Below are 13,407 nucleotides of genomic sequence, written 5' to 3'. Positions count from 1 at the left end.
GAGGCTGAACTCTGCTATCCGAAATGGAGGAAATACTTTTTTTTTGTGCTAGCACATGCCCTCAATGCAGAGAAGTGGCATAATCCAGTGAACATGGACAAGTCTGAGAATCAAAACTGGAGATCAGATACCCAACTTTGTCCCAAACTGTTAATCACAAGGTTATTCTGTGCCTCCTCTTCCTCTCCTACCCTGCATCAGTTTTGCTTACTTAAACTCTTCAAAAGAACTATCTATTTTTACTACTACACATCTGTACAGTAGTAGAGATACACACTGTGTAGCACTAGGTGGCCTACAGGTTCTGTTCATCTTATATTTAAGATTTTGCAGAAGATTTGCTTCTCAATCTCACAGCACACAAATTGCATGGAAGCAGTTCATAGTTTTCTGCTTCTACAACAATCTGTATTAAAAAAACACAAAAAAACCCACAGTAAACTTGAATCAAAGTAAGCTTTATAGGAAAAAAAAAGTTACTTTAAACACTACAAAAATGTTGAGGATTTTTCTTATTTTACTTCCCAACTACAGCTACAAATGTTTCCTAAAACTCAATTCCCAAAAAAAACCTTTGAAGGCCAAGTGCAACAGGTGAAGTTCAGCAAAATCTGAGACTGACCAAAAGAGTGACGATAAGCACTTGTAATTCTTCAGTTTCATTAGCTAAAACTAGAAACCATGACCCCGTCATCTCAGCATCAGCAAAGTTGCTGCACTCCAGCATACTGCAGTAGCAATGCGAGAAATACAGTTGGAAGCCAAAGCACCTGTTGAGAAGCACCATTTCAATTAGACGCTTCCATTATTAACTCCCATACTGCCATAATATTAACATTTCACACTGGAACACTGCTTAGCATTTACATAAAACAGGGATTTATTTTTTATTACCATTGCCATTGATGCGTATATGTATTAACCAAAAGTTTTACACGTGGGAAGACTAACAATGAAAGCAGTCCCTCTGACTTCCTAAACATACCCTCTTACCAGCCACGGCAGACTTCCCAGCACTGAACCACGTCAGGCAGACAACACAGACAAAACAGGCGATCTGCCCATGTGCAATCAATATTTTCTGAACTTCTTAAAAATCACCAAGAGAGACACATGAAAGCCAGGTATATTTTTGATGGCCCAGGCACGGAGCCCAAGTTGAAGAACTCTCCTGTCACCAGCTGTTGCCACAGGAGCAGATCACAACAGCAAAGGCACACAACTGCCCTACTCCAAAAGGTGCTGTCCGTCCCTTGGATATCCCTCAGAAAGTCAACTTTCCTCACAAATGACCATTCAACAAAGAGGGGGGAGAAGATTGACCATTTTGGAGGACAGAGACAAAATTTAGAGGTAAAATCACCTCCTGAGAATGCTCCTGATGAAAGTATTAAAACATGTAATTCCATGAGGACAGATAAACAAGCAAACCCTCTATAAAATGTTCTTTGGTTTAGGTCCCTTGCAAGAAGCATCTCAGATCAGAGGCCATTTGTAAGTATTTTGCAATAACTGATGATAGCTTTAAACAAACTAAAAACAAGTAGCTGCTGCATTGTGCTGTGAACGCAACTTAACCTACCTTGGGTGCACTGCAGTGATCCTGCTGAGTTAGTTCCTCTTGCTGAGACAAAACTGAATCCATGTCCATCACGTTATTAGCATGCACTGTGTAGAATGAGACTTAAACAGGTCTGAACTAGCTGTAATGAAAGGCCAAAGAACATTTCTGCTAGTGGAGGGAAATCCAGGACAGATGCTGCTCTGGAGACCTTAATTCAGATGTTATTGTCTAAGCAGGGCCAGTGCTACAGGACCTCACCTCAGTTGGGATCCTTGAGTACTATCTCAATATAGATAAAGTGAAGATGATGAAACTTTAATTACCATTCAAAAGAGTCTTAGCTACACGCTTGTCAGTGGAATCACTAGGTAAGTCAGTAGGTTTATACTGAAAACATCATATCTACCAAAATTTTTTGTAGTAATTCAAGAAAGAAGCAAGAGCAACTCAATAACACCTATCTTTGCTAAGCATAGCTGCTGTTTCAGTGGTTTCCAACTTGCCCAACAAGTTTTAGTACGGACGCGCTGGGTGTTGTCAGTGCTGCTATACATGTGCAGATTAATCTGTGCATGCACAACAGCCATTCGTCTGATGTGGCTAGTTTGGGGTTTTTTTGGTATTTCAAAGGTGGCAACCATACGGCTGAAAAGACCATATATTAGTACAGAATATATATTTGTGTGTAACATATTTCAGCCAGCATTTCAACTCAAAAAAGAAAATAACGTGTCTGGATCAGGAAGTTTGTATTTTGTCACATCACTGCAATTCTCTGACACAAATACTGTTGTCCCTTTGCAGTGTAAATCAGTACAAGTTTTTCCCAATATATAAAAAGGCACAGACATTGTCTTCATTGCTGCACATGGTGCACTTGGGAGTTCATGTTCCTCCAACTGCCCAGTGAGTAAAAAACCCACCAATTTAGGCAGTACCTAAAAGCCAACATCACAAACACTATTTATCTTCTAGGTCCTTTCCTCCGTCTCACTACATCTATGTTTGGGTCTGGTTTTCATCAAGATGGAGAAAATCTTGACAATTCTCCAAAAAAATAGACAAAAGTTTCTGCAAGGTAAATTTGAGACTCATAATCCCTAAACCATACACTCTGGACTATTTTTAGATTTACATTTTTTAAATCCTAGAGAGCAAAAATTATTTTTTAAAACAGAAAATCATACTAGAAGGATTTTCATAGTATTTTGCATCTGTGTTAACCATACATGAGATTTGCTCTTACCCTCTTCAAATAATGTTCATAATTCAAAATGTTTATTTTGAAATGTAATTACAGAACTGCATGCCTTTTCTAAATATTACTTGTAATTACTTAGGCTTTCCTTGTTACAGTCATACAAACATCCCGTAAAAAAACAACAAAAAAAAGGAATGAGAGCAGATAGCATAAATTCCATTCCCTTATAAAAGGACAAAGTCTTACAGATACATCAAGTACTTGGCTCTACTGAAATTGGTATTTCAAGAAGAAATACATAACTGATTATTTACTGGATGCCAAGATTTGCAAACTGCCAGCTATCAAAAGATGTTTCTCCTATTACAGTGAAACAGAGTCCATGAACATTTTTTTCACTGCTCACCACATCTTGGCAGATGGGATCTTAAAAACCTCCCCTTGCTTTGCAATCACATAATCAAGGTACCTAGAATACCAGTTGCTTCTCTGCTTTCCCTTAAAAAAAAATCATATCTTTCTGCCCCATACTACAATTTTATTTCTTTATTTGTATTCTTTTGCTCTTCACAGTTTGTACTGTGAATCATAGAATCGTTTAGGTTGGAAAAGACCTTTAAGATCATCACATCCAACCATTAACCTAGCACTGCCAAGTCCACCACTAAACCATGTCCCTAAGCACCACATCTACATGTCTTTTCAATACCTCCAGGGATGGTGACTCAACCACTTCCCTGGGCAGCCTGTTCCAAGGCTTGACAACCCTTTCAGTGAAGACATTTTTCCCAATATCCAATCTAAACCTCTCCTGATGCAACTTGAGGCCATTTCCTCTTGTCCTATTGCTTGTTACATAGGAGAAGAGACAGACCCCCACCTCTCTACAACCTCCTTTCAGGTAGTTGTAGAGAGCAATAAGGTCTCCCCTCAGCCTCCTTTTCTCCAGGCTAAACAACCCCAGCTCCCTCAGCTGCTCCTCATCAGACTTGTGCTCTAGACCCTTCACCAGCTTCGTTGCCCTTCTTTGGACATGCTCCAGCACCTCAATGTCTCTCTTGTAGTGAGGGGCCCAAAACTGAACACAGTATTCAAGGTGCAGCCCCACCAGTGCCGAGTACAGGGGGACAATTGCTTTGCTAGTCCTGCTGGCCACACTATTTTTGATACAAGCCAGGATGCTGTTGGCCTTCTTGGCCACCTGGGCGTGCTGCCAGCTCATATTCAGCTGGCTGTCGACCAACACCCCCAGGTCCTTTTCTGCTGGGCAGCTTTCCAGCCACTCTTCCCCAAGCCTGTAGCGTTGCATGGGGTTGTTGCAACCCAAGTGCAGGACCCGGCACTTAGCCTTGTTAAGGGCATTCAAGTCCATAAAGAAGAGGAAAGGCCAGGAAATTTAATCACCAGTCTTTCACATGCTACCACCTAAAAAGAAATTTGAGGTGACAACTTCACATTTAAGCAACAAGTAATTGCATCAAAATAGAGTAAGATTAAAGCATAGAACATATATTCATTGGAGTGTTGCATTCAAGACTATTTAAGCACAAACATAAGGATGAGGCAGTATGACCTGTACATGTCCAGAAAATGCTAGCACCTGCTCCATGGACCACAGTTTGATAGATAATGGTCAGAGGTGTGCATAGCTTCGAAATCAAGGTACTAAGATGGAGCAGTCCCGAAGTAAAGACATACAATTAAGGTCTCAAACCCTTGTAATTCAGAGGAAGATCTACAGAGGAAAGTATTGTGATACTCCATCACTTCAGGTGAGTTACAGTTGCTATCTCCATTCCATGCTCAGAACATCAACTTTCACATCAATTAAGTATTTTGAAACAGGATTATGTACAAACATAAATTTCTTGTAATTCTTCCTTCCTGCCCCCCATCTCCACTGCAGAAACTGTATTGGAAAAGTGACATTAATTAGAATGTCCGTCAGATTCTTTCTTTTACTCTTGCCTCTCCAGTGTTTGACACTAGGTTGCACCATCATCTGCCTTTTTGGAGCATACACTGGAGAGACCACTTCCAGAGTTCTGAAAAAGTATTAGTGAAAATGGACAGGACGGTTGACCTCATGGCAAACGCTGCAAGAGCTGGAACAGCCAGATGTAGAGAGAATAAAGTGATGCAGCTAGGTTTCAAGTCAGGCTCACAAGTTAACTTACTGCCCACAGATATATGAAGTTCAGCAAGTATAACAGTAAACCCTGGTCAATAAGTGGCCCTTACATATGGAGCTGGCTGGACAAAGCCATCGTTTAGGTAGGAGAAGTATCTGTACAATGCAAACTCTGCGTCTGCCTGATGGTGCTCAGAAGCAAGATCCACTTGACACTTCACTTCCTAAGATGTATCAGTCAGAATCCAAGTATCAAAAAGTCATACCACAAGCCTATTCCACACTCTACACCAAAAATTACTTGGTAAGAGATTTAACAGGCTTTAAACCCAGCACTACTGCCCCAAAAAGCAATAGATTTACTCTGCATGCACAAAGTGACTTTGCAGCACCCAACTGATGCTTTCCAAAGCATTGCATCTGCTAAACAAGTACCACAAAGACAACGAGCATACAAACCATGGCAGCACCTAATTTTGGTGTCTACAGCAGCCCATGACGAAAGGATCAAGCTGTTACATTTGTGCATTATCAACAGCCAACATGTATGAAGTCATGCTTTTCACTAAGAAAAGGATTAGCAAATACTTGGAGCCTAGACAAATACGAAAGGTTCTCCAACTGTGCCTGAACAAAACTTGGAGGTGAAGAGAGGGCATGCCTGAGGAATTTAATTTAGTATTAAAAAAATACCTGAAGCTAAATAAATCTCTAATACAAGAGAAAGTATAAATTTCAGGGACTGTATCTGTTAACTTTAACAGAGCTACACCAACACATAATCTTAATAAAAGGTCAGAAGATTGGATGTGGTGCATCCCTTCTCATTTGGGGTTGATTTCAGCTTACTTCAGGAGCTAACAATGAAGATGTGTACATCTGAACCACATTTCAGTTATAGCTAGAGGCAACCAAGTCATCTTATTTAATATTTACTGAGTTTGGGTTATGCTTTATCTGATCAAAGGCAGGCAGCTACTGTAGGATGGAGTTAATCATTCCAACAGCTCCATGGACTGTACCAACTAGCACTACATCAATTATAAAAGAAAGTGTAGACATTCATGTTGCAGGTAATTACATGTAGTCATATGAATCCCACCCCCAGAGTTTATAATCAAGATGCATTTTTGGAAAGGGATGTTATGGTCAGCTATAAGCTTCTAAGTTTGAGGTACAGTGCACTGGGAAAAGTCTGCAACCTGTGATGATCTGCAGGTTTGACTAGACAGTCCCCTCTAATCTATGGTTAGCTAAGGTTTTTTGGTATTAAAAAAAACAGCTAGATGATCAGAAATGAAATGCAGACCTCCATTGCATAGTCAGACTCTTGGCAGAAGTAGCAAGAGAAAGAAAAAAGAAAACAAAAAAAAAAACAGCTTACAGAAAGGCCATTGTTTATCACTTTATGCCTTGAATTTTGATAGTGAACAACTCTTCCACTTCCTAGCTTTTAAATAATGTCATATTTTTCATTAAAAGCAGCTTATGTAAACAACACTATGCTAACATACTTTATCATAGTAATTATGCTGGCCTGTGTACTGTAAATTATACATTGAAGTAAAAAACTGCATTCTTGCAGTTATCATAGCTTCCCTATATTAGTATACAACCTCACTTTTGGTATTTGTCATGCATTTTGAACTGCTCTAGTAACAGATTTCAGCCAAGCTTTGGAAAATATACATTCCCTCCCTTCCCTAAAAAAGGGAAAACATAAAATTAAGCCAAGTTTATCAAGCAGACAAATGTCAGTTCTTCATCACACTGTAAATCTTCTTGCAGGTTTTAATACAAAAGCATATAAGCATAAACTTCAAGGTCTGACGGGACATACCCATCTAGCCCAGTATGCTAACCCCAAGTGACGTGTAATGGAAGCTAAGGGATGGATACAGGAAAGGAAAAGCACACAGAGCAACGCTGCGCCAGCACATGCTCCCCATTTTCAGTTTCCACCATAAAGGGCCTTGAGACACCTAAGGGTGTCAGATGCATATGACTTGCTGCAGGGTATCCTGCCTGGCCTCCAGTTGCTCAAGAAGGTCATGTACATGCCAGGCCCAAAATGATATCCTTTAAATATCACAAGCAGCACTAGAAACCTATTTTGGGCAACTGAATCAAGCAGCCACACTTAGGTGTCTGTTTTCATGCTGAATCCTGCTCTTGGCATTTTGAGCATCTTTTCTGCAGACCTTCATGCTCCACTTGAGCATCGATTATCCTCCGTAACACCACATCATTAGCTAGTTCGGGATTCATTCACTTACACCAAAGTTCTGGCTTCTGCTGACATTTTAGTTTAATAAACTTCCTCAGACTTACCAGATAACAGAGCATAAGTAGCGAAAAGTTTAAAAGTTCTCAATGGTTACAGTGTTAAGATATTCTTACTGCTGTAGTAATGATGTGTATAAAAAGAATGTTTAATAACTAACTGCCATAAGTAGTAAAGGGCTGAGCAACAGAAGCTACCCTCCAAAGCTTTACCACTGATCACAAGTACCTGGGAAATTACTCCAGAAAGTGTTAACATGCCTCGGATCTTTTACAAATTCTGTTACCAGCATTTAATGTAACACCTGAGGAAAACAAGGTACAGCTTCCTTGTAAGATTTTTAAGCCTTAACCCACAGACAAAAAGTTAACTGTTCTCCAAATACATAACATTGGTCTCACCAACTCCAGAGAGCCTCTCTGTACTCTAGTTAAGTTTTCCCATTGATGCAGGCACTGTCACATTGACTTTTTTCCCCTCAGGGAATTTTGTTAGCATCTAATTTTTGATGGCTGTTTACAATGAACCCTATATTCTTTTCTGTCAATGCTTTTGCAGAATACCATCGCATGCCCCAGTAAGCTAGCCTGACAGTCTTCATTTCTATATACTCCCATTTTGATTTGTGGTACTCTTTGGGAAAGTTTTTTTATCAGGTCTTAAAGACAAGGGAAAAACCACTGGTCTTTCATGCACCCTGTGATATTCAGTGAAAAGCTAAGACATGAAGCTGCTCATCTTATGCTGACTGCTAAAGAGAAATCTGAAGAAAAGAAAAATTTTCATTGAAAATGTCGTGGTTTAACCTGGCAGGCAGCTAAGCACCACACAGCCATTCGCTCACTCCCCGCCAGTGGGACGGGGGAGAGAATCGGAAAAAAGGTAAAACTCATGGGTTGAGATAAAGACAATTTAATAGGACTGAAAAGGAAGGGAAAATAATAATAATGATAAAAGAATATACAATACAAGTGATGTGCAATGCAATTGCTCACCTCGCTGGCAGGGCAGTATGAGAAGCTGAAAAGTCCTTGACTTAGTGTAAGCACTGCTCAGCAACAATTAAAACACCAGTGTGTTATCAACATTATTCTCATCCTAAATCCAAACCACAGCACGATACCAGCTACTAGGAAGAAAATTAACTCTATCCCAGTCGAAACCAGGACAGAAATGAACAAGCGAGTAGGTATCCAAGAGAAATGAAAAATCAAGTTATACAATTAAACAAGAAAGGGAAAGAACGTGCTTGATATTAGGCTAAGACAGCTGTGAGATTACATTACACCACTGTCCTTTAAGCTATGTAACCCTTAAATATGTTTTAGAATAGCTTCTGAAAGAAAGGCAAGTAATCGTAATTACCTGCTCAGGACAGAGACATCCAAAGGGAGAATTTGCTGGGGTGTTTCAAGGGAAGTAAGGTTCTGCTCTGACCCAACTAGGCAAAGCAACATTCTAATGAGCTGCAAAAGTAACTAAGAGCAGCAGTGGAGTTAACAGAATCTGTTGATTATAATGCATTTACTGAATAATTTTTAAAGAAGTGACATTGACTAACAAAACACAAATCAATGCCAGGTAGGAACCACATTCTAAACCTTAATTTTCATTCTGCTTCTACTGTGGTGCTGTATGCCTTAGTTTGGGAAAGGGTTGAAAGCGGAAGGGGAATGAAGAAATCTGGGAATATACCCCCAGATTTACTAAACTCTTGTTTACTAGAGTATTCTACATCAGCTACCAATCCATGCAAACTCCAATACAGGCATATATACTTAAAGTTTACTGTACATTTAGCTGCTTTAAAAAAAAAAAAATCTTCTACACATGATATCTGCCCATAATTCCAGACTGAATGCAATTGATTTCTACCGCACAGGAGACTTAATTTATGCCAAAAATTTTATTTCATTAAGAAAATGATATTATGGAGCATCTGAGATCATGTAACAGACAAAACAGAATGCCAGAGAAATTTTAACTGCCAGTACCCCACAGTGAATGCCTGATTATTTGCAGATGGGATATGGAAAAATTGTGAAATTATTGGAATTTTGGGTCCTGTATGAAAGCATTACTTCAGACTGCATGTGTCATAGCAAATGTCTATTATAATTTGAATACATTCTTACATTTTGCTTTCAGTGCTTAGAACTGGCTATGCTTACTTCTTCAGACTTATTAACTGAAAAAGACTGCATTCTTCAAAGCGCAAAACAAAACCCTTAGGTGATAGCACAAAACAGTGCCAGTAAGTCAACTGTCAATACTGACGTTATTTATCCAATAACTAAACTAAAAACTAATTTAAATCAATCTCCTTTGGAAAAGCCAACTGTTCAACAAGCACAACAATTGGTCTAAGATCAATCAGCGAACATGAGATCAATTAAAACCAGCTTAAGTTTTTGTAGGAGGACAATTCACACAACTCGAGTTAGATGTCTATTCATTTCGGTACTCCCACAATGCAATCCTTAAGCTCTGTTGTAAAGCAGAAATACCACTATCACCCTCCGCTGTCTAGCCAGCACTCTAAGTAGTTCCACATTTAATTAAAGACACAGTATACCCTTTGTTAGCACAGATAGTCCGGTCACTTTAAAGGACTGCTATCATTTTAACCACACACACACACAAAAATTAAATTCTGGAAACCATCTGTTGAAAAAACATCAAAACTAAATTGCTTTACACTTTTATTTGTACCTACTCTGAAGGTGGCATATGCATGAAAGTGCAAACTATTTTCCTCCCACAGTTTTATTACTGTTTGTACCACCTTAACACTGGAGATGTTAGCTCCCTCCCCTTCCAAATAATTGCACTAGAAGTGCAGTTCTTTCAGAAATACAAATTTCTCAGCAGCTGAGCCACCTGATTTTCAGCTAACTTTAGAAACGGGGATGGGAGACATGTCCGAGAAAATAACAGGAAAAGGGACAGCAAAATAATTCAGAGTATGTGGATAATAAAAACATTTTATACCGAAGGTGTGCCCCCCCACCCCGTCCCAGAAAAAAAAAAAAAAGGAGAGAAAAAGAAAAACGCCACAGACAACCCTGACAGCTGGGGAAGAGCTGCAGTAACCTTTTCGTCCACATGGGTGCTGTACTGGCACATGTCACCGCTCCGACTCCTGAACTCTGGCATCCCGACACGAGCATCTTAGGAAAGGAGATTAAACCCTCACGCACCGTTTCTCTCTTTCTTCCTCAAAGGGATCTGCAGGCTTTGAGCAAAAGTTGGCGGCATAGAAAGCCCCTCGGCGCTGGGCAAGGCGCGGTTCGCTCCGCCGCCGCGGTTCTCCCGCGGGCTGAGCCGCCCGAGCCCCGCGGGAGCGGCACGGCGGGGCCGGGGGGACGCGGGAGGGGATGGGATGGGAGGAGAGGGGAGGGGAGGGGAGGGGAGGAGCCGCCTTTCTGCCTCGGAAACACGGGCGCTCCGAGGATGGTCCACGGAAGGCAGCCTCAAAGTCCGCCCCACGGACACGCGAGCCTTAACAGCAGGGGCTAACAGCGCACCTCTGGCTGCCGGGAGCCGTTCGGCGAGTCACGACGGCGAAATCGGCGGCTTTCGCTGAGGCCGAGGGGCCGGCGGCGGCTGCCGGCAGCTCCCAGCGAGACCCCCCAGGGCTGCCGGCCCCGCGGGGGAGCAGGACACCGCCGCGGCGGGGGGCCGGGGGCCGCGGGGGGCTGGCACCTACCGCTCGCTCGACGTCCCCGTCCCCGGCAGCCCCACGCGGGTCGCGGAGCAGCCGCGCCGCTCCGGACGGTCCTTTCCCGTCGGAGCTCACGTCCACGCCGCTCCTCCCGCTCCCGGCCCGGCCTCCCCAGCAGGAGGGCGGCGGGCAGCCCCGCGGAGGGGTCGCCGCGCCGGCACGGCCCCGCGCCCCCAGGCTCGCCGCCGCCGCCCCACGTGCCGGCCCGGAGCCCGCGGGCGGGGAGCCGGGGCAGCCGGGGCGCGGCTCACCTGGCGGAGAGCTCCCCTTCCGCGGCGGGGAGGGCACGGGCACGGGCACGCAGTCCCCCGGCAGCCCCCTCCTGCTCCGCAAGCACTCCTGCCCGCCGCCCCGGGCGGGTGTCCCGGGTGAGCCGGCGGCGGTACTCACCTCTCTTGCTGCGTCTCCAGCGGCCGGCTTGGCAGTGGCCGTAATCCATACAGTTCAGGATGATCAAGGCAAAGGAGAAGAGGCGAAACTGCATCCTGGGCCGCGGGGGTGGGCAGCCTCCTCCGGCGGCGGCGAGGGGCGGCGGAGGCGGCGGCCGGCTGCGTGCGGGGCTGCGAGCGGCCCCGGGCGAGGAGGGGGCCGGCGGAGCGCCGCGGGGCAGCGGCTGCCGCGGGGACCGGCAGGAGCTCACACGCCTCTTGCTCCCCTTCTCGGGCGCTGCGAACTCACAGCCGCTTCCAGCATCTCCCCTGCGCTGCAGGGAGAGAGAGGGGAGAAGCCTGGCTCCTTTCCTGGTCCTCCCCCTTCTCCGGCTCTCCCCGAGAAACGAAAAGAGGGGGGGGGGGGGGGGGGAAATCACAACCCCAGGTCAGGGCAGGAGCGGGGCCCCAGGCGGAGTCACCGAGAGCCCCAACTTTTCCCCCCAGGCGACGGCAAGCCGCGGGCTAGCGCTGCCGCTCGGCACCCCCGTGCGCCCCGGGGACGGGCTGTCAGCCGAGGGAAAGCGCTATTTATCCCGGCGCAGGGGCGCACCCCGCCCACAGGCGCTCAGGTCGCGGGCACGGCGGGGCGAAGCCGCCCCCCCTACCTTCCGCGGCGCGGCCCCGCCGCCATCCCGCCCCGCCGCCGGGTCCGGAGAGCGGCTCCACGCCGCGGGGCCGCCCCCCGCGGGCAGGCGCGGGCCCGCCGGGGCTCGGGCTCGGCGGGGCGCGCGGCGGGGGCTCCCGGGCACATGCAGGCGGTGTCCGCGCCAGGCCCCCCCCCCCCCCGCCTCCTCCGCTCCGCCGGCTCCCCCGGCCGCCCGCCTCCGCCCGCTCCTTTTGTGCGGCGGGGCGGGGGCTCTCCGCCGGGGGCGGCGGCGGGGCCGCGCGGGCTCCGCGGGGCTGCGGGGCCGCGGGACGTAGGTGGTGCGGCGGCCCCGGCCATGCCGCCGCCCGGCCCTAGCGCCGCCCGGCGCCGCGCCCCCGCCCCCGCCTCCGCCGGGCCCTAACGCCCGCCCGCCCCGCGCCCCCCGCCCCGGGAGCCGCTGAGGCTTTCGCCCGGAGGCTCTTCCTCGGCGCGCCGCTCCCGCTCCCCGCAAAGCCTCCCCGTCGTTTCCCTGCACTGCTCGTAGCCTTGGGAAACCTTGTCCTGCTCACTTCTCTCCCTCTTTTTTTCCTTTTTTTTTTTCCTTTTTTTTTCTTTCTTCCCGCAGTGTTTGATAATTAACTCCCTTTCTTTCATCCCTGGTTTTAAGACCTTGATCCATTTATTTTCCCCTCCTTTTCTTCTGGCTTCCTAAAATTCTGATCTCGCACGTTCCAAAGCCTTTTTGAAGTACCACTTTCAATGTCCTGGGAAGACGGCTCTTGAAGTCCTAAACTATAACTTTAGTTAGTGATTTTTAGCTGTTTCTAGCCTCATCTCTACTTGGCAAAGGTATTGCAAAGCTGGTAAAGTGGGAATGCTAATAGTACAGACAAGAGTATGAAACAAGGGAACACCCAAGAGGTTCCAGGTGAATTTAGCTCTGATGCTGGAGGGTCTGTTAATTCCTCATAGCATCAACTACACTGACCCCACAGAGCCATTTGATTTCTCTGCTCCTCACTCGCAGCCTGTTCCCCAGCGCTGCAGGCGCCAACAGACCGTGGCTCCTTGGTTGCGGTGCTGGACCTGATGTGCTAATGGACCTAATGAGCCCCGTGGGACCTGGGGTGCTACGGGGCAGCTGCAAAAGCTGGGGAGACAGCGTGGGTCTGGCACGACTGGCACAAGGCCAGGTCTCATAAACCCAGCCGGATCCTGGCTGACTGCTGGGTGTTTCTGCTCCTTTCCACATCCCAGCGCTTCTGGTTGTGGAAATGTGGTGCTGAAATACCTGAGCTGCCTCGGGATGGAGCCAGCTAGGTTCTCACAAAAGCAGATGTACTCTTTCCAGAGCAGAGCTGGCCCTAGAAAGAGCGTAACTGCATTCACATGGCGCTGTGCCTGAGCTAATAAATCGTGTTAGACCCAAGCTGGCTTTTCATCCATGGCCCAGACAATCTGACCACAGATAAATGAGGTCTGACTG

At 46.2% G+C, this 13,407-nt stretch overlaps 1 protein-coding gene across 3 annotated transcripts in view; it reads right to left on the bottom strand.

Annotated features, from left to right (window-relative positions):
- The window catches only part of RSPO2 (R-spondin 2), a 139,600-nt gene that overhangs the window by 100,952 nt on the left and 25,241 nt on the right, over window positions 1–13,407 (bottom strand). Inside the window, exon 1 of one of the 3 annotated variants that reach the window (XM_072852034.1) lies at window positions 11,295–11,521. The exons of the other annotated variants lie outside the window; for them this stretch is intronic. Within the exon in view, the coding sequence (XP_072708135.1) occupies window positions 11,295–11,388 (94 nt within the window). The 5' untranslated portion in view covers window positions 11,389–11,521. Of the gene's footprint in view, window positions 1–11,294; window positions 11,522–13,407 lie in introns of those variants that run through there. 3 annotated transcript variants of the gene reach the window in all.

Source organism: Ciconia boyciana, chromosome 2 (assembly GCF_034638445.1).
Source record: "Ciconia boyciana chromosome 2, ASM3463844v1, whole genome shotgun sequence".
In the NCBI taxonomy this organism is placed as follows: Eukaryota; Metazoa; Chordata; class Aves; order Ciconiiformes; family Ciconiidae; genus Ciconia; species Ciconia boyciana.
The sequence above is the reverse complement of the archived record's forward strand: the minus strand, read 5'-3'. Positions and strand labels throughout refer to the sequence as shown.